This window comes from Pelobates fuscus, chromosome 4 (assembly GCF_036172605.1).
Source record: "Pelobates fuscus isolate aPelFus1 chromosome 4, aPelFus1.pri, whole genome shotgun sequence".
NCBI classification, from domain to species: domain Eukaryota; kingdom Metazoa; phylum Chordata; class Amphibia; order Anura; family Pelobatidae; genus Pelobates; species Pelobates fuscus.
In genome coordinates, this window is record NC_086320.1 from 207,614,689 (window position 1) to 207,641,163 (window position 26,475).

At 41.4% G+C, this 26,475-nt stretch overlaps 1 protein-coding gene across 2 annotated transcripts in view; it reads right to left on the reverse strand.

The window, feature by feature from the left end:
* LOC134607967 (uncharacterized) overlaps window positions 1-11,432 on the reverse strand; it is a 30,773-nt gene extending 19,341 nt beyond the window's left edge. The window contains exons 1-6 of one of the 2 annotated variants that reach the window (XM_063450571.1): window positions 11,327-11,432; window positions 8,184-8,399; window positions 5,633-5,858; window positions 3,847-3,977; window positions 2,225-2,384; window positions 368-498 (exon numbers count right to left, since the gene is read on the reverse strand). In XM_063450571.1, coding sequence (XP_063306641.1) covers window positions 368-498; window positions 2,225-2,384; window positions 3,847-3,977; window positions 5,633-5,858; window positions 8,184-8,399; window positions 11,327-11,411 — 949 coding nt within the window. In that variant the 5' untranslated portion in view covers window positions 11,412-11,432. Of the gene's footprint in view, window positions 1-367; window positions 499-2,224; window positions 2,385-3,846; window positions 3,978-5,632; window positions 5,859-6,539; window positions 6,605-8,183; window positions 8,400-11,326 lie in introns of those variants that run through there. The other variant, XM_063450572.1, reaches the window with a different exon arrangement.
* Between the last annotated feature and the right edge of the window lie 15,043 nt (window positions 11,433-26,475).

The window sequence follows — 26,475 nt, forward strand, 5'->3', positions numbered from 1 at the left end:
GAATGGTTGAAATATTGCCCAATATATATTTATTGATATATTGTATATAATATAATATGCTCAGACTAAAACTACAGATCATATAATTGGTTTAGCTATTGTTCTCTATGAATACCCTTTCTATTGTTGGACATATTGTATTCTGTGTATGTGCTTACTATGCCTGTCATCAAAAAAATAGATTTTTAAACTACACTTTAATTTGAATTTATTAAAATTGTACCCGACTTTGCTACAGGCAAACATATTGTTTTTTATATAGAGATTACAGAAAACTAACCAGATTCTGCCAATCATGCTCTTGTGTAAGAAAGTTGTTAATCACTTATACCTTTCTAATATTTGCAATATTTAAAAATAGTCTTACCTTGGCACAATACACCTGCTCTTTCTTTTGTGCCACAGAATCCAGTATTTTTTAGGCTGCAGTTCTGCAAATCCTCCTCATCGCCATTGCAGATAACGAAAGAGATGGCAACATTTTCTTGTCCAACAGTTCTAATGAATGAAAGTAGTAAGTCAAAGTCAGAACAAACCCAAATAGAGAACATATAATTGCGATTTTACAAGTATAGAATTTCTATTGGTTTTATTTATAGTGGTAAAGGTAAAAGTAAAGAAAGTTGAAGTTAAAAAATCATAATTTAATTTGAAAACATGCATGCATTTAATCCCGAATTTTGGAAGTGCTGAACCGAAGTGCCGAATTGACGAATTTCGGAAGTGCCGAAGTGCTTTGGATTTCTGAATAATGGCAAAACAGGAGAGGGAGGGAAAAGGGTTAGGGGTAGGGTTAGGTTTTGGGGTATGGGTAGGGTTAAGGATTGGGTAATTCCTGAAGTGCCGAATTGCTGAAGTCCCAAATTTCGGAAGTGTCGAACTGAACCTAATTTTTTGCCCAGCTGTTAAAGCACCCGACAGCGCAAGTATATCAGAGGTATACTATACTATCCTATGTAATACTATATCTGAGGTATACTATACTATACTATATCGTAGGTATACTATACTATATTATATCGGAGGTATACTATATTATACTATATCGGAGGTCTACGTCCTCAGCTATGTCTCAAAATCGAGTTCTCCTTTTTGGTACTATCACTTAGGGATCTGTTGAGAACTTGCAATGCTCTAGTAGATTCTGGCGCTGCAGAGAAATTCAAAGATAAACATTTTGTTGCTTTACATGAAATACCTTTTAAGGAGAGGCTCACACCTTTGGCCATTGAGGGTAGAGAAAGTAGACCTCTCCAAACGACAATTATCACTCATGTCTGTAGTGATTCTACATAAGAAGATTATAACTTTTAAAAAGTGATTTCCTCTCCTAGTCCAATCCTTCTTGGTTTTCCTTGGTCAGTTACTCATAACCCCACATAGATTGGGTACAAAGGGAAATTCTTTCATGGGGAGTGGGTTGCAGTTAGAAATACCTCATGTGTATAAAACCAGTAAGTAAGTGCCATAATTGTCCCTACAACACTCCTTTATCTACTCCAGTTCTGCCTCAGTGCCTGTCAGTGAAGGATATTTTCAGAAAGGTTCATGCAGAGTCTTAACCGCCCCACAGGCCGTATAATTGTGTAATTGACCTACAGCCTGAATTTGCTGGTATGAATTGGTATGTCTAGAAGTAAGTGTGTACTATCTGTCTCAGGAAACCTTATTCAGTGTTAAACCGCTCAAAAATAGTTTAACACTGAATGGAGGGACTATGCCAGAGGACTGTGCTGTGCTGAATAGTACTGTTTACATCATTTTGGTGGCCTTTGAACACTTTCTTCTTGTGAGTGCAATTTTATTACATAGTGTACATTTAGAACTTCCTACTCTATAGATATTCATTTTTTCTTCTTCTACACACATTTATTTGAGAGGATACTCTACTGTAGACATTGGTATGAAAACTGCTACCCATTTGGAAGGATGTTCATATTACTTTGAGTGCCTATGAGTGCAATTTATATCAGTTAGTGCCTATGTTTGTATCTATTACTCTATGAGAGTACTATATTCAGTTTAATGAGACAAAATGGTTATATAGCCTCCTTTCTGCCCTGAAATTTAGATGTAAAAGTGCCAGCAACACTTTGATAAATCTCCTGCATTGTATTGTAAGTAAACATAGAGTACACATGTTAGAATATGACGCACACTGGAAAAAGTATCTTGCTTTGAAACCTGTACCTAATGTCTTGCTATGACTTCATTCCTGTCATACCTTGTGGCTACTGCAGGACCTGAATACCCAAGCTGACGACATACCACTTGGGCTTCTTTGTTAGTCCACCTCTTGGCACAAATGCTTCCCCTTATTCCCTTGTACTGAAATTCAACTTCACCTTCGAGTAAGTTCTGCCCTCCTTTGAGACGAATACCATCTGGAACAAAGATGTAGAAAGATATTTGTGCCTGTATATTACATAGCATTAACTGCAAAGCTTTATCGCACCTGAAGATCTATGTAAAACTGAGCTATGCAGAGACTGAATACTACTACTATTACCTACTGTCAACATTTAAAAAAACACTGTAAGCTCCAAAATAACTAACTTAATAAAGCAGTTTTGCTATATAGATTGTCTCCCTACAGCCTTACTGCCCATTTATCGGCCTTGACCACTTTGATGGCTTAACCCTAAGCCAACACTAACCCTAGCTCAGTTAACCCTTGCTCAGAAGTATTCCCTCTGCTGATGTCAGCAGAGAGATTTCCTAGCTCAAACAGTATAGTGTGCTCTGAGAGTGCCCTCTACTGTGTGACTGCAGTATGAGAAGGAGACCATTTGCATAGTCCCTTCTCCGATCATTATCAGCAAGGTGGCATGCAGAGAGACCCTGTCAAGGACTTTTCAGAACCTTAGGGTCTCCCTTGGACTGGAGGATAGCTGACAATCACCACAGCTGAGCATGATCACTCAGCCACAAGGTTTTAAATGCATTTAAACAGCTGTATGTAGTGCTCACTTTGAGCACCGCATACATCTCATCTTTTTGTCTGGGGCTATGCAATAAATACATTCTAAATATGGCCCCACCTGACAGCGGGGGACCCCAGATATGTTGTGACACCTAAGTCTCCCTGGTTTGGGCATGGATTCAACACTGCTAGCACCAAACGCTTGGATGTTCCATGTTATCCTAACGTCATTAAAACCAACTCTGGGGAGGACAGCATGGAATGCCTAAATGTTCTTGAGGGAATCAGTCAGTTTTGTTTCTGTGTATGCAGTGCTAGCCACTCCTCCATTGGCTGTGACTGACAAATGATTTTGTTTTCAATCTGATCTTACAACACAGTATGTTTTCTTTATACGTATTTATTCCTGCTTTGTTAATTGAACTTTAATCACACACAAGATGCTGGTGCAGGCTCAGGCAGTCAATTAATAGAGTATGAGATAAGACCTTTTAAATTAAACACACTGTGCGATAAACATTTTAGATTATTTGTCAGAAAGTGTGTTAAAGAGACTCTGTGAGTCAGGGAAAGTATGGCTAGGGCTTCACAAACAAAGTGCTTTAACTCCTAAATGTCAGAAAATTAGGCAGTGTGTCCCTCTAACAATATTAAGCCACAAGATAAAATATGATTATATTTGGGTTAATTTCAGGTCCAGATAAATAAAATCTTTGAACCCCATAGTATTGTATGATTCCGTGAAACTACAGTTCTCCATCTGTTATCTGAATACCCTTTTGATGGATGTTAGACCAAAACAACACCTGGATAACTATATGCACAGTCCTTCTCTAGTTTATAATTACAAAAAGTACATGATGTATTGATGCTTTGATATATTATTTTTAAGATTATTTCTTGAATTTTGTCCAGGACATTACCATATGCATGCTGGACGATTCTGTACTGCACTAGAAACCCATCAAGTTCAACAGATGAGTCAGACTTCATGATCACTGTCATTTTACTGGACATGGTCCGGATTTTGGGGGGAATTTGCAATCCACAGAACCTAGAAAATTCAGAAGATATTATACTGAGGAGGGAACTGAAGTGGAAAGGTATCTCATGCATGGGCAAATCTTACATATAGATAATAGTCCCATCTATTTTTCACTTGTTTTCACTGTACGTCTAGTCTGTAATTTACAGAACTTCTCGCTATTTCGGTATTAATTTGTAGTGGTGGATATATATAGTAATTGAAGGATGAGGTTATATATTTTATAGTCAATTAATTCTATTGCCATGCACCTGCACTGTACCCATTTTTGCTAAAAGGTTTTATTTTGGAACCCCAACGAATACAATGAAACATGAACAAATCATGCAACATATATACTTGAAAGGCGCCCGGGAGGATGGTACAACAAGGGTATTAAAACCAAATTACCATTTGTATCAGTATCATTTAGTCAATATTTCAATACAAAAAGAGAAGAAAGAAACTTCTTACACTGTCTCACTGACTTTCAGATAGGCAATAGTCATAGCATTCAATATACAGATGCACTTTTTCCCATTTTTTTATTGTTATAAGCAGAATTAAGGAAACACTTCAAGCACCATAACCACTACAATGCACTATAGTGGTTATGGTTCCAGGAATGCCCTGGTGCCCCCTCCTCGTAAGTAGTAAAACTGTTTTAAAATGCCACTCACCACCTCCACCAGCCTTAAGAGATCCAGAATCTTTTTGACAACGCCATACCCAGCAGTGCAGGGCTAGGCTCATTGGCAGAGAGCAATCATCTGACACTCTTATCCAGTGATCTAGCCCTGCACTGCATGACTTTGCTTAGGAGAGCTAACGGAAGCTAGAAAGCAGGATCTTCCAGCTCTCCGTTGGATGCAGTGAAGGTAGGGAGTGCAAAAAAAGTTTGACTACTTACAATGGGGTGAGTCCAGGGCACTCCTAGCACTATAATCCCTACAGCATACTGTAGTTGTTATGGTGTTTGTAGTGTTGTTTTACGAACCACAAAAATACTCAAACTCAATAAAGTTGTGGAGAAGTAAATAATCAATACGGAAAGTTATAACTCCACCCACTTCTTAAATTTAAATATATATAGTCATTTATTTTATCATCAGAATTTTCTTTCAGTAATACTGGGAAAAAACAGAGATTCAAGTAGGAATTTGTTTTACCTAACAGATATGGAGTTGACCTTTACCATCTCAAGCTTTAGAACAACAGCAGCAACATGGGTGAAATGTGGTATTTTATAGACTTTAATAAAACATTGTTTTTAGTCCGAGTAGCCATTAATGTTCTGATTTTCCCCCACCCCCCGGCAACCAAGGCCAAGGTCTCTCGAAAGCCTCATCTTCCTCAGCCAAGGAGGATGGTCTGACAGGAAGAATTGGGAAACACAGAGGAGGGGGCTGTGCTGCCTTTGGTTATCTGAGCACAGGATTGACATTAGCCAGCTCAGACATTGGCCATCTCTGGAACTCTATTGATGATACCGTGGAGTTACATCTCCACAGCAAAGGGCTATATCTCGAATGTGCAACATATCATAGTGAAATACAGACTCCAAGCACTGTAACCACTTTAAATCACTGAAGTTATCATAGTGCTTGGAGTAACCTTTTGAGGCCTATTTTAAGCCTAAATTACTATATTACTAAGATGATGTTTAGCATACATGCTCATATTACCTTCCAAGCAGCTTGTCATCATTTTCTTTCCCATCATACACCAGTATATGGTCATATAGACAATTCTTGTGTTCCTCCAGAACCAGTGCTATAAAGTCCAGTGTAATGTAATAACCCAGTGGAGCTTCAATGACCCAGGTACAGCTCATATTGCTCACATATGACTGAGGGAATCCAGGGCTCTGGAACCTCCCAGTGTGTTCTTCAAGCAATCCACCACATGTATCTGAAAAGAAAACCTTTAAGGATCAAATGTAAGATGAATTTTGTCCATATCTATACATAAATCCATTGACTTAAGTATTAACTCGAATTTTAGGCCAAGGTAGTCAAAATGGAAAAAGAGTCAGTGTGGCTACTTTAGCCAAAAATTTTGCCTAAACTGTGAATTTCATGTTAAATACTCAAGTTAGTCAATAACCCTGAAAGTGTTTTTTTTTTTCTTTTTATTTGTAAACATACATTCATGAGGAAAATAGTTTGTTTCCTATGTTAAGTATTAGTGGCATATTTCTACATTAAACTATGATAATGTAGTATTTTTATGGCAGAATCAGCTTTAATAGACATGTTCTAAAATTGGTGTTCTAGAGCTGGCACAAATATCGCTGCTCCTGCACTCATGTATGGGTATGGGTCACCAATTTATGAATTGGAGGATAGTATCTATAAAATATTTATCATAATATCTTGTGTAAGAGAGGATTCCCTGTAAACATGAATGCTTATGGTCCTTAAAATCTGATATATGCTCCTGTGTAAAATCTTGATAAAATGCATGGTGGTTAAAGTAAACAGTAGTTTAATTACTAACCATGCTACTAAAATTGACAACACAATCAATGACAAGACAGATAGATACTAACAAATGAAAACTAAAAATTTTGGAACGACATAAGATGCTCACCCAAAACCTTGTCAGGAAAAACATTGAAAAATATCTTGCTTTCGTCTCTTGCTTTCATAGATGGACTGGTGACTGAGAAAGCAGTTGTGTCTATATCCAATGTGCCATAAGCAGTAGAGGCTACAGGCAGAGATCCATATTTATATGTCTTCTGTCCCCCAGATTTTCCTTCTTGTGTTGAAATTGATATATCATCTCCAGTAGGCAAAGTAGGAAAAGAGGTACCATATGTGATTGGATGATTTCTCACAGTCATGTTGAATAAGTCTTTTAGTTGTGAAGATGTAAGTGGGGTCATGTTTGTTTGGTTATTGACATCGACTGACCCCTTGGTGCCTTTGATTTCAGGTGGCTTATTTTCTGGCAATGTGCTGATTTCCAAATCTGTTTTATTTTTGGCATGTATTAAGTTACTTTTTGTAGTATTAAATTGATGGGACTCACTAGGTGATGCTGTTGTTAGAGATACATACACGCCTTCCAAAGGTAAGCCTCCATATCCTTTGCTGCTTTCTAAAACCTCTGGCATAGTTTTAGAACCCTTATTTATATAGGGGTAACCCAATGTTTTTAATATTGAGAGTTTATGATCTTGAAGATGTACCTCTTTTGTGATTTCCGGGATCCCAGAGGGCATCGAGCTTGTGGTATTTTTATTTAATGAGTCTACAGTTTGGGTGAGAACAAATGAACTTTCAGTTAACATTGGAGATTTTAAAGTTAATGAGGTGATATAAGTCTCTTGTGTTGTGGTGTCATTCTCAACAATTGGAGTTATGTTCCCATCTAAATGGGTTGCTGCTAAATCTGGATTTGTCAGTGATTGAAACAACACAGATTTTGATATTACACCTTTGCTATTTTCATTTGTAGGAATGAAATTAGTTTGTTCCAACAGTGAATGTGTTTTTAAGAGGAAGCTACTGTTGGCAGATGTTGGGCTTCGGTTTAATTCAATCTGAAATTTAGGGGATCTGGTAAGATGGCTTTTATTGCTTTGTGAGAAGTCTACGTTTGACTTGTCTATTGGATCATTGTCCTCAGATCTAACTACTGAAACCTTCTCTGTAGACATAAACATTGGCACCACTGTTGAGGATGAACTGGTATTTATTGCCTTTGTACATCCAATGCTTTGACAGCTTTTATTATATTTTATAAGGAAATCATCAAGCGGTAAACCTGCTCTTGAAATAAGAGTTTCCTGACTTGTAACTGAGTCAGGGTTGTCCAAAACACTTTTTGTTATGATTTGATTTTCTGAACAATTTCTGTCTGGTTCACTTGGATCTACAATTGGTGATATATGGAGCAAGAGATCAAAACTGGTAAGATTTCTATCTGTAGGTTTTACATAACTACTAAAAATTTTTAAATTTGGTGACTGAGCTGGTGAACTAAAATTGAGCATAGTCTTAATAGTGGGAGATGTAATCGACTCCAACTGGAAGGTTTGATTACTGGGTTGTGCCTTAAATAATTCATTCAGTACAATGCCAGAAGGTTCTGTTGTTGTTATAAGTAGCCCAGAATATGCTCTATTGTAATGGGAACAGTCATCGCCTTCCTTATAACAGAAAACATCCCACTTCTCCTGCAGGTTTTGCCTTATTCCATATGAAATAATGCCAGTTTTATTTTCACCGCAGTTCCAATGTTTGTGGATCCTGGGATAGGCAACCTCTCCAGATGTTATCCATCCTGCTCTGCATTCTTCAAGGCCAGACTGTAATGCTGACAAAAGTTGGTCTCGGGTTGCTAATGTTGCCCCAAAATCTTGCTGGCATGTGGTTTCTGCTATATGGTATGTTAGCTGATATCTTGAGTGACGATCATAGTGAAATACTCCCTGTTTGCGACCTTTTAATACATAATGCTAGGTTAGCAAACTACAACAAAATTCAGCATATTAATCATTAATCCATTATAAGCATTTCTTAACGTATTTTTTATCTCACCTCTACATTCATCTCCAAGTTTAATATCTGTATATCTCTACCCCTCGGCTCCTCATAATTCATAATTCTCTTCTCTATAAAATATGTGTTTCAACACCAAAGGTAGAGGGCATAGAAATCAAAACTATTCTTCTCTTGGAACTTCTGACTAAGCTGATAATATCCATACCATACTGCAGCTGTGTACGAGCAATCTCCCTAGCTACAAAGTATGTGAGCAGCGGCTTTCTACAGACCAGCTGCTTGCGTTTACACACCCAGTGCGCACCCGCCATATGCACAAGTTTGATGGACATTGGATAGCTCAATTGAAGTGACATTTTCCGTTTGATGTCAGTCTTACAGCTGCAACGATTTTCACAAATCGCTACAGTTATAAGCCACTCTGTGCATTGACATAGTGACGGGGTCCTCTCTGTGCCATAATCTATGCATTGAGCATAGGTTGTTATAATGCTTCAAGTGACTCATTGAGGGTCCAAAGTGGTTTCACTACTGTGGCTGAAATATATGTAACATTATTTCAAGTGGAGATACCTTGGGTACTTAGTGCCTGAAAACAAAAAATTACTTTTGGAAAAACAATTACTCTGCATATTTAATCCTTGTTCTGTATGTTGCAATAGGACATACAATTTCATTAATGTGAGATTGGACACATTATTCTCTGAGAAGCAATGGGTACGTGGGGCCAGACAACACAATCCAATATGAATCCCTATAAAACCTTTAGCAAGAAAAAAAAAGCTACTGTCCAAGAAGAGACAGTGGCCCTACTGTGGGAAATCTCATGAATAGTAGACATGTGTAATTCGTTTCGTTCTGAATGTCACTTCTGATGAATTTCGGGCAATTCGGACATTCGGATGCATCCGAATGTCCGAATAGCTGAATTGCCAAATTGCCAAAATCCCGAATTGCCAAAGTCCCGAATTGCCAAAGTCCCGAAGTTCCGAAATTGCAGAATTCCAGAAGTTGCTGAAGTTGGAATGACAGGAATGAATAAGTAGATAACTCCTTAATTCACACGGTATTAGGGAGCTACCTACTAAAAGGCTGAAAGACCTAAATTGGTCTTTCAGACAAATTTACTAATATTAAGTAAAGATTACTTAGTATTAGTAAATGATGCCCCTATTCACTATACCGCGAGTAGGGGCATGTCTAGTAAACAGCCCTGAACGGCAGGTGGGGGCCCTAAAGAAGAATAAGGGGGGACATGTTGTCCTCCCCCCCAGCCCCCACCCCTGAGTGGTGGGTGGGGGCCCTAACCATCAATAAGGGGGGGGGACCTAGTGTCCCCCTCCTGCCCCCCCCCCCCTGAGCGGTGGGTGGGGGCCCTAAATTTAGAATATTTAGAATAGGGGGGGACCTATTGTCCTCCCCCTAGCCCCCACCCCTGAGTGGTGGGGGGGGCCTAAATAAAAATGTAACCCCCCCTGGTGACTAGGTGTCCCCAAACCCCTAGTCACCCCCTCCCAAAAAAGAAAAAATAACTCTTACCTACCCCCTCACGCTAAAAATAATGAGGGGGGACCATTAGCTAGATACCTGTAAAAAAAAAAAAAATATTACCATTTGATGTCTTTTTTCTTCTAAAATCTTATTTTTTCAGCCCCAAAAAAGGCCAAACAAAAATCCATAATAACCGACACACTTAAAAAAAAAAGAAATCAATCTTCACCCATGGAGGCTCTGCGCAGACTGAGCTCTGCAGGGCGGGGGAAGGCTTATAAAGCCTTGCCCAGCCCTGCAATTAGGCTCAAATCACTCTGATTGATTTCTGGCCTATATTTCTTTTTTTAACTTGTGTTGGGTATTAGTTTATTCAAACATCTACCAGTACTTAACCTTGTAGTGTTCGGATATATTACTGCATATACAAAAACTGTCCGCCCTATTGTATGACATTTCGAAAAGTACAAAAGCTCAAAAAGATAAATAGTTATAAAATGGAACCCATTGAATGGGAGTGCTTAATGAAACATACATTTTTTTTAAATTTAAATAAAATGAGTTTACTTCTGTCAATTCTTTGGAATTGCATAAAATCACATAAACTTATCACATATATATATATATATATATATAATTCCATCTGAGCTAAGGATTTCAGATAATTTAATGTAATCCTATTGTGAATCACAATATAAAAGCACTATCCCTCATTATGGGATTGAGGGATGCTTGAATGGGTATTTAACATCATGGGTCTATAAACCCTTGCACCAGTGGGAGGAGGGGCACTCTGCAGGGCGGGCACTCTGTTCACTTTTACATGCCTGCCTGTAGTGTGAGTGAACCTTTAATCTAATTCAGTAATTTATTTAATACATTTTATTTAGTTTTAACCTGTTGCCTGACTAGAATTCTGCACTTAATTCAACACTAATCTTCCAATTGTGCCGCAGTTTATTCTACAGTTATATAGTTATGAGTTTGTTGGCCCATCTTAAGGTTATGCCTCAGGTATACTTAACCAATTTGGTCCATTTTTGCAGGGCTGTAATGTGGAAATATGTACTGAACAATTATTCACTAAAATGGGAATTATCAAGAATTCCAAGTGAATTTAATATTTTATGCCTAAATAGCTGAACTGATAGCATTGCTGATTTTGTCTATTGTTGCCTAACATTTGAAATTCACTGAGAATTCCCCTCAAATACCACTTTAATGCATAACATGGAAGGCGGAATTGTGCAATTCAGAGGATAATACATTTTGTTAATTTCCTTGTTTGTATCAAAACTGGTATGTATTGCCCTGATTTCTCCCTCCGAATATGCTCAAAATCAATCAGTTATATTTCAAGGAAACATAACTTACGGTTTAAGTAGTGTTCACAGCCTGGAAAGCATGAGCCAAGTGAGAGAAATATAGTGTTCATCACACAAACTATCCACCACTCCATTCTCTGCAATTCAAAGATAATGTCATGTATACCAAATTTTCTTCTATTTTGTATAAAAGGAAATAGACTCTCCTTAAACAGGGACTTGTTCTGACACTGAAAAATTGAATGTGGATGTTTCAAAGGCACTTCCTTGGCAGGAAGTTCCAGTTTAGTTTAACTATTGACATGCTACCCATTAGTTTATTTTTAAATGTGTACAAAATCCAACGCGAAGAGATAGAATGATGCATTAAAATATATTAAACTTTGCAACATGAAAAACATTTGTATTTTATAAGGTAGGCATTCTAACTGCATGAACATTTAGGACTGGATTTAATATTTTTGGATAAGGTTTTCAAATTATTTGATATTTTTGGATAAACTTATTATTACATTATTAAACTTAAAATTATTTAATATTTGGAAAATATTTTGATATATTGTTTTTTTTTTTTTTTTTAAATATAGGATTTATATTGATGTTTTAATATTTAGATTATCAAGGCCTTAGGCCTTATTCAAATTTGAAAGGAAAATTTTTATTTTATTTTATGTCTTTTTATAATTTGATAAGTAAATGTAAATGAATGGCACTTCAATGAGCAATGGAGTCACAATACACCAATTTCTTTATGGCTAATCTAGAAGAAAAGTTTTTGAGCAGATGGACTCAAACTGTATCGCTATATTTTAGTATATAGATGTTCATCATATGGATAGAAGGAAAAGGAAATCTATAAAAGTTCTATTAAACCTTCTATTAGACCTTCTCAAATCAAAGTCAGCATGAGCCTAAAGTGGCTTTGAAGGGTGGTTCACTATGCCCAAATATACCAGTCTGGGGGAGAGGTGTGAGGGAGCTGTGTTTTTAATGGTGCTCCTCCTGCTCAGCTCTGTCACTGCACACTGTAGAGGTGCTGGCAGCCAGGATATGATGCCACTCCAGCCGTGTCATTATTAAAAGGCACAGATAGGAGCTGTGCAGTAAGAGCGCAGTGATCCCAGTAGACTAACTGGCTTATGTCTTGTAGCGTTACTTACCTTATCCGGGGGCCGGCCGCGGTCCTCTCTTCAAGCCGCGCGCGGCTCATCCGACTCTCCTAACAGGAAGACGGGCAGTGACCGCGAGATGCGGTCACGTGTCTCGCCTACAGCTAAGAGCGCGCCGCGAGTCTCGGGCGCGCTCTTAAAGAGACAGTGGGAGCCTAAATTGCAAAAAGGCTCCCATTGGCTCCTGTCATGCCAATCACCCCATACACTTACCTGTTGGGGGTGTGGAAGTGACAGGAGCCAATCACATTAGTTTGAAGGCTACTTATACTCACCCTTTTCCCTTAGTTCCTTGCCCTATCGTGGTTTCTGCTACAGTTCCCTTTAGTGCTTGTTGTGTTCAGTTGTGTTTCTCCGTATTTGACCTTGGCTTTGTATTCTGACTTCGTTTTCGCTTAATCCTTGTCTGTACTGTTTGCCGGCTTGCTGATTCCTGTGTACCAGACCCCGGCTAGTTCTCGTTTACGCTGTCTCTTTGTGTCCTTGACCTCGGATCGTTCCTGACTCTGTACTTCTCCTATTACGTCGAGTCCGGCCACTCTAAGGTCCGGTAGACGTATCTCTCCTCTGTGCTGTCTTCTGTTAGGCTTGATCCTGCGTGTAGGGGTATATACTCGTTACATTACGATAGGGCCATGGACCCCGCAGATTAGCTCAACAGATGGCGTCCCATGAGGCTAGATTTGTAGAGCAGGATCACCGTATGGATCAGATAGCTCAGGCTCTCCAGACGCTCTTAGCTAGAACCATTCCAGCAACCGCACCTAACCCTCCTACACCCCTGCTTCCTGAAGTATCGACTGTGCCTAATGCTACGGCCCATTTAACGCCTCCTCCTAGGTATGGAGGGGATTCTAAGACATGCAGAGGGTTCATTAACCAAATAGAGTTTCATTTTGAGATGTATCCACGTTCAATTCCCACAGAGAGGTCTAAAGTTGGGTTCTTTATGCACCAACTTACCGACAAAGCACTTGAATGGGCAAACCCTATTTGGGAGGCTAATGGACCTATGGTGCATGACTTTCACAGTTTCCTTACAGCTTTTCGCAGAACTTTTGACACTATGAAAAGGTCTAAGAATGCCGCGAGAGCATTAATGAGGGTTAAACAGGGTTCTAGGTCTGTAGCTGATTACGCTATACAGTTTCGTACCCTTGCCTCACAGGTAGATTGGACCAACAATGGGTTAACTACTGCCTTCATGGAAGGCTTATCAGACTCTATATTGGATGAGGTAGCAGCTAAGGAGCTTCCTGTTGCCTTAGAGGACCTTATTGACTACCTCATCGATATAGATAATAGGATTCGTGACAGGCTCTATACCAAGAACAGGAATAGACGTTTTGTTACACCTATTCACCCCAAAGTTAATACACCGGAGAGTGTAAAGGTATCTGAAGAGGAACCCATGCAATTAGGGGTTGCCAAACTCTCTGATAATGAAAAATTACATAGGAGAAGGGAGGGACTCTGCCTATATTGTGGTAGGAGAGACCATATGGTAAAGGAGTGTCCTTTGCTCCCGGAAAACTCTCGCACCTAAGACCTTATAGGGGACTGGCCTTGGGTGTGATTTCTAAGTCTCCTACATTGCCTCCTAACCGACTGCTTCTCCCTGTTTCTTTACATATGGGAGAGAGTTGATTAGTTGAAAATATATACGCCCTGGTTGAATCTGGGGCAGCTGAGAATTTTATAGACTCTGGTTTTGTAAAGAAAAACAATATTCCCATCAGGGAGAAGGAGATACCCTTGGCCGTTGAGGCCATAGATGGTAGACCATTGATATCTCCAGTTGTTACTCACGAGACTGCACCGCTACACATGTACACAGGGGTTCTACACTATGAAACCATTCGGTTCCAGGTCATCACCTCTCCCTCTTCACAGTTGGTGTTAGGGTATCCATGGTTACGTGCCCACAATCCCATTTTTGACTGGGAGACAGGGCAGATAAAATCATGTAGTGAAGCCTGCCATGAGTCATGTACTATTGAAGTCACGCCTGTGAATTCTATTAATGTTCCTACCATTCCTCCTTTGTCTACGGCTATACCCTCTCAGTATTTATCTTTAAAGACTGTCTTTGATAAAAGAGAGGCTGACAAATTACCGCCTCACAGACCCTACGATTGTGCTATTGACTTGTTGCCTGGCACTATACCTCCCAAGGGCAGGGTGTACCCTCTATTGGTTCAAGAAAACCGTGTCATGGAGGAGTACATTAAAGAATCATTAGACAAGGAATTTATTAGGAGATCCTCTTCTCCGCCTGGAGCGGGGTTCTTCTTTGTATCAAAGAAAGAAGGTGATTTAAGACCTTGCATTGATTATAGAGGTTTTAATAAAATCACCATCAAAAATGCTTACCCTATACCATTAATAACAGAATTGTTTGACAGGCTCAAACATGCTACGGTATTCACCAAATTAGATCTTAGAGGAGCATACAATTTGATACGTATAAAAAAGGACCACGAATGGAAGACAGCCTTTAACACTAGGTCAGGTCATTATGAGTATACCGTCATGCCATTTGGGCTTTGCAATGCCCCAGCAGTATTCCAAGAATTTATTAATGATGTCTTAAGGGACTTTATTCACTCATTTGTTATTGTGTACTTGGATGATATTTTAATATATTCTACAGACTTACACACTCATCACAGACATGTTACGACAGTTCTGAAGACCCTTCTTGCTAATGGTCTTTATTGCAAACTAGAAAAATGTCTATTCGACCAATCCGAGGTCCAGTTTTTAGGGTATTTGATTTCCGCTAAGGGTTTTCGGATGGATCCCCAGAAGCTCGCTGCGGTCATAGAATGGCCTCTGCCGCAAGGTCTGAAAGCCATCCAGCGTTTTCTGGGTTTCTCTAATTATTATAGACGTTTTATCAAAGGTTTTTCGTCTATCGTAGCACCTATTACTCGTATGACTAAAAAGGACGGCAATACACGTGCCTGGTCTACCGAGGCACTTCAGGCTTTTGACTTTCTTAAGACTACGTTCGCCTCTGCACCTATTTTACAGCATCCTGTCCCCTCATTGCCATATATACTTGAGGTTGATGCTTCCGATATAGGGGTAGGTGCTGTCTTATCCCAAAGAGAGTCTCCTGACAAGCCATTGCACCCTTGTGGCTTCTTTTCTAAACAAATGTCCAAAGCAGAAAGGAATTATGATGTGGGTAATCGCGAACTCCTTGCTATCATTTTAGCACTCAAAGAATGGAGACATTTGTTAGAGGGCACTAAGGATCCTATCCTCATATTTACGGATCATAAGAACCTATCCTACCTTAGCGAAGCTAAAAGATTGTCTTCAAGGCAGGCTAGGTGGTCACTGTTCTTGTCTCATTTTAATTATATAATCACCTATAGGCCAGGTGATCGGAACACTAAAGCGGACGCTCTGTCCAGACAGTTCGAGACTATTGACAAACAGGAGATTGATGTCACTCCTGTCATTCCCACAGACAGGATAATAGCAACTACTATATTGTCTATTTCCTCGTCCCTCTTGCAGGCCATACAAGCGAAACAAAGCATGGCACCTAGCGAGAGCCCTAATGATAAATTGTTCGTTGACGTTCCCGAGAGACGGGATATTCTGTCACTGTATCATGATACTAAGACTGCTGGACATCCTGGTATTTCCAAAACGGTGTCAGCTGTTTCTCGATATTTTTGGTGGGATACCTTACGTAAGGACGTTACTGACTATATAAGTGCTTGTACTACTTGTGCATGTATGAAATCCTCTCGTAGAGTTCCTTGTGGGCTGTTGCATCCGTTACCCGTTCCCGAGAGACCTTGGTCTAATCTATCAATGGATTTTATTGTTGAATTACCCCCTTCGAATGGTAACACAGTCATCCTAATGATAGTAGATCGGTTTTCCAAAATGGCTCACTTTGTGTCTCTTCGCAAGTTGCCCACTTCCAAGGAACTGGCTCTTATCTTCGCTAGAGAAGTGTTTCGATTACATGGTATTCCCTTATCTATTGTATCCGATAGGGGTAGCCAATTTATTTCCAGGTTTTGGAAAGCCTTTTGTTCGGAGATGGGTATTTCTCTCTCATTTTCTTCCGCTTACCATCCCCAGTCTAATGGAGCTGCTGAACGTGCCAACCAGTCTCTGGAGCAGTACCTCCGTTGTTTTGTGTCTCACCATCAGGACAATTGGTCTGACCTGCTTCCTTGGGCTGAATTTGCTCGGAATAACGCCACTCATGATTCTTCCGGCAATAGCCCTTTTTACGTTGTCTATGGCCAGCATCCCGTGGTTCTTCCGGCTGCATTCTCCTCACAGGGCATGCCAGTTCTGGATGAGCATTTGGCTGGTTTGCGTAATACTTGGGAGCAGGTTCAGCGTTCTTTGGTGGAAGGCTCAGGCTGACAAGCATCGCAGAGCGGCTCCTTCCTATGTTGTGGGGGACAGGGTTTTGCTTTCCACACGGAATATTCGCCTCCGGGTGCCTTCTATGAAATTGGCTCCCCGCTTCATTGGTCCTTATCGCATTATACATAAGGTTAATCCCGTTTCTTATGCCTTGGGTCTGCCTAAGAATCTGCGTATACCTAATGTATTTCACACCTCGTTGTTGAAGCCTTACGTACGCAACCGCTATACCCGGCATACTCCCCCTCCCCCTCCTGTCTCTGTAGAGGGTCATGAGGAGTTCGAAGTGTCTGCTGTTATTGACTCTCGTTTCCTTAGGGGTCGGCTTCAGTACTTGGTACATTGGAAGGGTTATGGGCCTGAGGAGCGCAGTTGGATTTCTGAGGAATGCTGTTCATGCTCCCCGCCTTGTACGTTCTTTCCATTCGCGTTTTCCTGCCAGGCCTGGTCCTGCCCGCCCGGAGGGCGTGTCCTCAGGGGGGGGTACTGTAGCGTTACTTACCTTATCCGGGGGCCGGCCGCGGTCCTCTCTTCAAGCCGCGTGCGGTCCTGCGGCTGCACGAGCCGCGCGCGGCTCATCCGACTCTCCTAACAGGAAGACGGGCAGTGACCGCGAGATGCGGTCACGTGTCCCGCCTACAGCTAAGAGCGCGCCGCGAGTCTCGGGCGCGCTCTTAAAGAGACAGTGGGAGCCTAAATTGCAAAAAGGCTCCCATTGGCTCCTGTCATGCCAATCACCCCATACACTTACCTGTTGGGGGTGTGGAAGTGACAGGAGCCAATCACATTAGTTTGAAGGCTACTTATACTCACCCTTTTCCCTTAGTTCCTTGCCCTATCGTGGTTTCTGCTACAGTTCCCTTTAGTGCTTGTTGTGTTCAGTTGTGTTTCTCCGTATTTGACCTTGGCTTTGTATTCTGACTTCGTTTTCGCTTAATCCTTGTCTGTACTGTTTGCCGGCTTGCTGATTCCTGTGTACCAGACCCCGGCTAGTTCTCGTTTACGCTGTCTCTTTGTGTCCTTGACCTCGGATCGTTCCTGACTCTGTACTTCTCCTATTACGTCGAGTCCGGCCACTCTAAGGTCCGGTAGACGTATCTCTCCTCTGTGCTGTCTTCTGTTAGGCTTGATCCTGCGTGTAGGGGTATATACTCGTTACATTACGATAGGGCCATGGACCCCGCAGATTAGCTCAACAGATGGCGTCCCATGAGGCTAGATTTGTAGAGCAGGATCACCGTATGGATCAGATAGCTCAGGCTCTCCAGACGCTCTTAGCTAGAACCATTCCAGCAACCGCACCTAACCCTCCTACACCCCTGCTTCCTGAAGTATCGACTGTGCCTAATGCTACGGCCCATTTAACGCCTCCTCCTAGGTATGGAGGGGATTCTAAGACATGCAGAGGGTTCATTAACCAAATAGAGTTTCATTTTGAGATGTATCCACGTTCAATTCCCACAGAGAGGTCTAAAGTTGGGTTCTTTATGCACCAACTTACCGACAAAGCACTTGAATGGGCAAACCCTATTTGGGAGGCTAATGGACCTATGGTGCATGACTTTCACAGTTTCCTTACAGCTTTTCGCAGAACTTTTGACACTATGAAAAGGTCTAAGAATGCCGCGAGAGCATTAATGAGGGTTAAACAGGGTTCTAGGTCTGTAGCTGATTACGCTATACAGTTTCGTACCCTTGCCTCACAGGTAGATTGGACCAACAATGGGTTAACTACTGCCTTCATGGAAGGCTTATCAGACTCTATATTGGATGAGGTAGCAGCTAAGGAGCTTCCTGTTGCCTTAGAGGACCTTATTGACTACCTCATCGATATAGATAATAGGATTCGTGACAGGCTCTATACCAAGAACAGGAATAGACGTTTTGTTACACCTATTCACCCCAAAGTTAATACACCGGAGAGTGTAAAGGTATCTGAAGAGGAACCCATGCAATTAGGGGTTGCCAAACTCTCTGATAATGAAAAATTACATAGGAGAAGGGAGGGACTCTGCCTATATTGTGGTAGGAGAGACCATATGGTAAAGGAGTGTCCTTTGCTCCCGGAAAACTCTCGCACCTAAGACCTTATAGGGGACTGGCCTTGGGTGTGATTTCTAAGTCTCCTACATTGCCTCCTAACCGACTGCTTCTCCCTGTTTCTTTACATATGGGAGAGAGTTGATTAGTTGAAAATATATACGCCCTGGTTGAATCTGGGGCAGCTGAGAATTTTATAGACTCTGGTTTTGTAAAGAAAAACAATATTCCCATCAGGGAGAAGGAGATACCCTTGGCCGTTGAGGCCATAGATGGTAGACCATTGATATCTCCAGTTGTTACTCACGAGACTGCACCGCTACACATGTACACAGGGGTTCTACACTATGAAACCATTCGGTTCCAGGTCATCACCTCTCCCTCTTCACAGTTGGTGTTAGGGTATCCATGGTTACGTGCCCACAATCCCATTTTTGACTGGGAGACAGGGCAGATAAAATCATGTAGTGAAGCCTGCCATGAGTCATGTACTATTGAAGTCACGCCTGTGAATTCTATTAATGTTCCTACCATTCCTCCTTTGTCTACGGCTATACCCTCTCAGTATTTATCTTTAAAGACTGTCTTTGATAAAAGAGAGGCTGACAAATTACCGCCTCACAGACCCTACGATTGTGCTATTGACTTGTTGCCTGGCACTATACCTCCCAAGGGCAGGGTGTACCCTCTATTGGTTCAAGAAAACCGTGTCATGGAGGAGTACATTAAAGAATCATTAGACAAGGAATTTATTAGGAGATCCTCTTCTCCGCCTGGAGCGGGGTTCTTCTTTGTATCAAAGAAAGAAGGTGATTTAAGACCTTGCATTGATTATAGAGGTTTTAATAAAATCACCATCAAAAATGCTTACCCTATACCATTAATAACAGAATTGTTTGACAGGCTCAAACATGCTACGGTATTCACCAAATTAGATCTTAGAGGAGCATACAATTTGATACGTATAAAAAAGGACCACGAATGGAAGACAGCCTTTAACACTAGGTCAGGTCATTATGAGTATACCGTCATGCCATTTGGGCTTTGCAATGCCCCAGCAGTATTCCAAGAATTTATTAATGATGTCTTAAGGGACTTTATTCACTCATTTGTTATTGTGTACTTGGATGATATTTTAATATATTCTACAGACTTACACACTCATCACAGACATGTTACGACAGTTCTGAAGACCCTTCTTGCTAATGGTCTTTATTGCAAACTAGAAAAATGTCTATTCGACCAATCCGAGGTCCAGTTTTTAGGGTATTTGATTTCCGCTAAGGGTTTTCGGATGGATCCCCAGAAGCTCGCTGCGGTCATAGAATGGCCTCTGCCGCAAGGTCTGAAAGCCATCCAGCGTTTTCTGGGTTTCTCTAATTATTATAGACGTTTTATCAAAGGTTTTTCGTCTATCGTAGCACCTATTACTCGTATGACTAAAAAGGACGGCAATACACGTGCCTGGTCTACCGAGGCACTTCAGGCTTTTGACTTTCTTAAGACTACGTTCGCCTCTGCACCTATTTTACAGCATCCTGTCCCCTCATTGCCATATATACTTGAGGTTGATGCTTCCGATATAGGGGTAGGTGCTGTCTTATCCCAAAGAGAGTCTCCTGACAAGCCATTGCACCCTTGTGGCTTCTTTTCTAAACAAATGTCCAAAGCAGAAAGGAATTATGATGTGGGTAATCGCGAACTCCTTGCTATCATTTTAGCACTCAAAGAATGGAGACATTTGTTAGAGGGCACTAAGGATCCTATCCTCATATTTACGGATCATAAGAACCTATCCTACCTTAGCGAAGCTAAAAGATTGTCTTCAAGGCAGGCTAGGTGGTCACTGTTCTTGTCTCATTTTAATTATATAATCACCTATAGGCCAGGTGATCGGAACACTAAAGCGGACGCTCTGTCCAGACAGTTCGAGACTATTGACAAACAGGAGATTGATGTCACTCCTGTCATTCCCACAGACAGGATAATAGCAACTACTATATTGTCTATTTCCTCGTCCCTCTTGCAGGCCATACAAGCGAAACAAAGCATGGCACCTAGCGAGAGCCCTAATGATAAATTGTTCGTTGACGTTCCCGAGAGACGGGATATTCTGTCACTGTATCATGATACTAAGACTGCTGGACATCCTGGTATTTCCAAAACGGTGTCAGCTGTTTCTCGATATTTTTGGTGGGATACCTTACGTAAGGACGTTACTGACTATATAAGTGCTTGTACTACTTGTGCATGTATGAAATCCTCTCGTAGAGTTCCTTGTGGGCTGTTGCATCCGTTACCCGTTCCCGAGAGACCTTGGTCTAATCTATCAATGGATTTTATTGTTGAATTACCCCCTTCGAATGGTAACACAGTCATCCTAATGATAGTAGATCGGTTTTCCAAAATGGCTCACTTTGTGTCTCTTCGCAAGTTGCCCACTTCCAAGGAACTGGCTCTTATCTTCGCTAGAGAAGTGTTTCGATTACATGGTATTCCCTTATCTATTGTATCCGATAGGGGTAGCCAATTTATTTCCAGGTTTTGGAAAGCCTTTTGTTCGGAGATGGGTATTTCTCTCTCATTTTCTTCCGCTTACCATCCCCAGTCTAATGGAGCTGCTGAACGTGCCAACCAGTCTCTGGAGCAGTACCTCCGTTGTTTTGTGTCTCACCATCAGGACAATTGGTCTGACCTGCTTCCTTGGGCTGAATTTGCTCGGAATAACGCCACTCATGATTCTTCCGGCAATAGCCCTTTTTACGTTGTCTATGGCCAGCATCCCGTGGTTCTTCCGGCTGCATTCTCCTCACAGGGCATGCCAGTTCTGGATGAGCATTTGGCTGGTTTGCGTAATACTTGGGAGCAGGTTCAGCGTTCTTTGGTGGAAGGCTCAGGCTGACAAGCATCGCAGAGCGGCTCCTTCCTATGTTGTGGGGGACAGGGTTTTGCTTTCCACACGGAATATTCGCCTCCGGGTGCCTTCTATGAAATTGGCTCCCCGCTTCATTGGTCCTTATCGCATTATACATAAGGTTAATCCCGTTTCTTATGCCTTGGGTCTGCCTAAGAATCTGCGTATACCTAATGTATTTCACACCTCGTTGTTGAAGCCTTACGTACGCAACCGCTATACCCGGCATACTCCCCCTCCCCCTCCTGTCTCTGTAGAGGGTCATGAGGAGTTCGAAGTGTCTGCTGTTATTGACTCTCGTTTCCTTAGGGGTCGGCTTCAGTACTTGGTACATTGGAAGGGTTATGGGCCTGAGGAGCGCAGTTGGATTTCTGAGGAATGCTGTTCATGCTCCCCGCCTTGTACGTTCTTTCCATTCGCGTTTTCCTGCCAGGCCTGGTCCTGCCCGCCCGGAGGGCGTGTCCTCAGGGGGGGGTACTGTAGCGTTACTTACCTTATCCGGGGGCCGGCCGCGGTCCTCTCTTCAAGCCGCGTGCGGTCCTGCGGCTGCACGAGCCGCGCGCGGCTCATCCGACTCTCCTAACAGGAAGACGGGCAGTGACCGCGAGATGCGGTCACGTGTCCCGCCTACAGCTAAGAGCGCGCCGCGAGTCTCGGGCGCGCTCTTAAAGAGACAGTGGGAGCCTAAATTGCAAAAAGGCTCCCATTGGCTCCTGTCATGCCAATCACCCCATACACTTACCTGTTGGGGGTGTGGAAGTGACAGGAGCCAATCACATTAGTTTGAAGGCTACTTATACTCACCCTCTTCCCTTAGTTCCTTGCCCTATCGTGGTTTCTGCTACAGTTCCCTTTAGTGCTTGTTGTGTTCAGTTGTGTTTCTCCGTATTTGACCTTGGCTTTGTATTCTGACTTCGTTTTCGCTTAATCCTTGTCTGTACTGTTTGCCGGCTTGCTGATTCCTGTGTACCAGACCCCGGCTAGTTCTCGTTTACGCTGTCTCTTTGTGCCCTTGACCTCGGATCGTTCCTGACTCTGTACTTCTCCTATTACGTCGAGTCCGGCCACTCTAAGGTCCGGTAGACGTATCTCTCCTCTGTGCTGTCTTCTTTTAGGCTGGATCCTGCGTGTAGGGGTATATACTCGTTACATGTCTATCCCATGCATGCTTAAACTCCTTTACCGTGTTAACCTCTACCACTTCAGCTGGAAGGCTATTCCATGCATCCACTACCCTCTCAGTAAAGTAATACTTACTGATATTATTTTTAAACCTTTGCCCCTCTAATTTAAGACTATGTCCTCTTGTTGTGGTAGTTTTTTATTCTTTTAAATATGGTCTCCTCCTTTATTGTGTTGATTCCCTTTATGTATTTAAATGTTTTTTATCATATCCCCCCTGTCTCGTCTTTCCTCCAAGCTATACATGTTAAGATCCTTTAACCTTTCCTGATAAGTTTTATCCTGCAATCCATGAACCAGTTTAGTAGCCCTTCTCTGAACTCTCTAAAGTATCAATATCCTTCAGAAGAAACGGTCTCCAGTACTGCGTACAATACTATGCTTTCAATATACCTGTAGTTAAGTTTGCCTTAAATTTGAAATACATTTTGAATTCTCAATTTAGTGAGTAACCCTGTTTGTCTTTTAAATATCATGGTTCAGAATGAGCCACGTGCTGGTCATAAGCCAGTAGTGCATTTAAAGTAGATTCCATGAGCAAGATGTTGATATACAAATTAGCAAGAAATATATATGCAATATTAAGAACCAGGACAATGCTAGTACCAAATCAAAGTGAACAAAAGTAGGTGGAGGCAATTTGGAATTTAGAACAAGTCAGGTTAGTCTATACTGCTGAACTTTAAGTTGCCAACTATATTGTTAAAATACTTTCATTAGTCCCTGGCCTTATCGTATACTTAGGATAGCCTTATGCCTATCCCATGCATGCTTAAACTCCTTTACTGTGTTAGCCTCTAACACTTCTGCTAGAAGTCTATTCCATGCATCCACTACCGTCTCAGTAAAGTAATACTTCCTGATATTATTTTTATATATTGTTGTGGTAGTTTTTTATTCTTTTAAATATAGTCTCCTCCTTTACTGTGTTGATTCCCTTTATGTATTTAAATGTTTCTATTTTAGAAAAGTCTGTTTTTCTAAAGTCTAAAACTGTTCTTTTTGTGTGGTGTGACTCAGTCACAGTTCTTATATTAAACCACACTGACTGATGATTGCTGGATCCTAAACTTTCACCTACAGTAATATCTGATACCAAATCTCTATTTGTTAACACTAAATCTAGTATGGCCTCTTTACGAGTTGGCTCCTCAACGACTTGTTTTAGAGACAATCCCAGTAGGGAGTTTAGAATATGTGTGCTCCTGGCACAAGCAGCTATTTTGGTTTTCCAGTTCACATCATGAAGATTAAAGTCACCCATGATGATAACTTACCCCTTTATTGTCATTTTAACTATTTCCTCAACTAGTAGATTATCTAACTCTTCTATTTCTCCTGGGGGCCTATAAATCACACCTACACAAGTTACTGTGTGATTACAAAATTCTAACATAACCCAAACAGACTCTTTGTTCACCTCACTAACTTTTATTAGGCTAGATTTTAACATATTCCTTAACATACAGGGCCACTCCACCCGCTTTCTTGCCTTCCCTGTCTCTTCTATACAAAGAGTACCGTGGTATTGCTATGTCCCAGTCCTTTTTCTCATTATACCATGTCTCTGTAACAGTTTGACTAGCGTTCGGGGAGTCAAGTGTCCGATATGGGTTCCAGACACTCGACGACCCAGTACTGCTGCCTCCTTTCGTGCGAACAAGATGGCCGCCATTTTCTTTTGCACATGGCGCTCGGCTATACGAAAGAGCACTTAATTGGCGGTTTGCTTTGAAGTAAATGAGCCAGGGGGGTGGTCGGTGTTCGGTAGTTTATGTACCGAACAGGGAAAAACTAAAGTAATGAAATAATCAGGGGTAGTTTCTTCACAGTGTAGCCAATGGAGAGATCTCCAGAGTTAGCACTATCCCTTAGACAAGATATAAGGTATATGGAACATGACATGAATTATCTGTTAAACTGGAGCGATCCTAACTTGGTACTAAAGCAGCACAAAGTAGGTCAGCCAAATACTTAGCATATCCCAAGTGGACCAACAATAGTCTCCAGGCAAGCTATTATGTAGACTTCAATGGAGCCCAGCATACCTCCCTCCATAGTTAAACGTTCCTAGCTGCTGTGAGGCAGCCTAAGCTCAATCAGCTAAATAGCACTCTATATAGCAAGCTAGGCAATGCTGCTTCAAGGCAGTCTAAAGATAAGAATCTTGCTAACCTAAAATTAAGGCCAGCATCGGCCAGACAAGAGTACTAGAAGCCAAATTACACCTAGGTATCCCACCAAAAGTCCCCCACAGTTAGAACAGTGCAATAAAATAAAGGAAGTGCATCAATCCAAATGGCTCGATGTGCGTTTTGGCGGTATAACCTGCCTTTATCAAGAGCAAATACGTATCCGGAGCATTCTCCCTTTTATATGGGATTTAAGCCCTCCCATTTTTGGAGCTCCACCAATCGTGTACATCTGGGAGTCAGGTCACACCTCTTAGGGCGGACCCTCCTCCCATATGGCTGTAGGCTAATCAGTGTCTTGTGATGTCTTAGAGGGGCGTGAGAATGATAAATGAATAACACTCGCTTCGCTACGGCTAGTATCATAAGGGGAGGAATTAAGGTAGTCACCTACTTTCAGAGACAGCCTGTCCCGATTAAACACCCGATTATTGTCTAGTGGAATACCTAATCAGGCAACATTATGTATTGTATTATACTATATATCGGGGTATTCTGCCATATTCAAACGAGTGAAAGATACACTCTTTAGGCTGGTATTAGAAATACACTGAACAACATTATAAATGCAACACTTGTTTTTGACCCCATTTTTCATGAGCTGAACTCAAAGATCTAAGACTTTTTCTATGACACAAAAGGCCTATTTCTCTCAAATATTGTTCACAAATCTGTCTAAATCTGTGTTAGTGAGCACTTCTTTGCGGAGATAATCCATCAACTTCACAGGTGTGGCATATCAAGATGCTGAGTAGACAACATGATTATTGCAAAGGTGTGCCTTAGGCTGGCCACAATAAAAGGCCACTCTAAAATGTGCAATTTTACTGTATTGAAGGGTATATAAACACATAGATAATACAACAGCGGTGGAGGACCCACAGGTGATCGCTCCACTGGAGTTGTAGGTGGTTGAAGGGAGTAAAGGGCATAACCCAAAAAAATACGAGAAGAAGAAACTGAGTGGAATGCACTAGCACAGTGCATCCATACTCGGCTTCTAAACCCTGAATGAAAGTGCTCCGTCAGTGTGTGGCAATACAATGCTGTGAAAGGGAGCTAAAGAACGAACTTATTTACATTATTTACAAAAGAATAATAGAAAAATAATAAATCTTTATTAACCCTCTTAAGGGAAATAGAAATGGAGTAAAAAGTAGATAGACTACTATATGAGCAATGCCGAGATAGATAGATGTGAGGGAGTAGGGCAATTAAACCCTACTGAGACATACTCGCAATATAGACACTGTGTTGCAATGTAGCTGTACAAACTCTGTTAGGCAGCTACAAG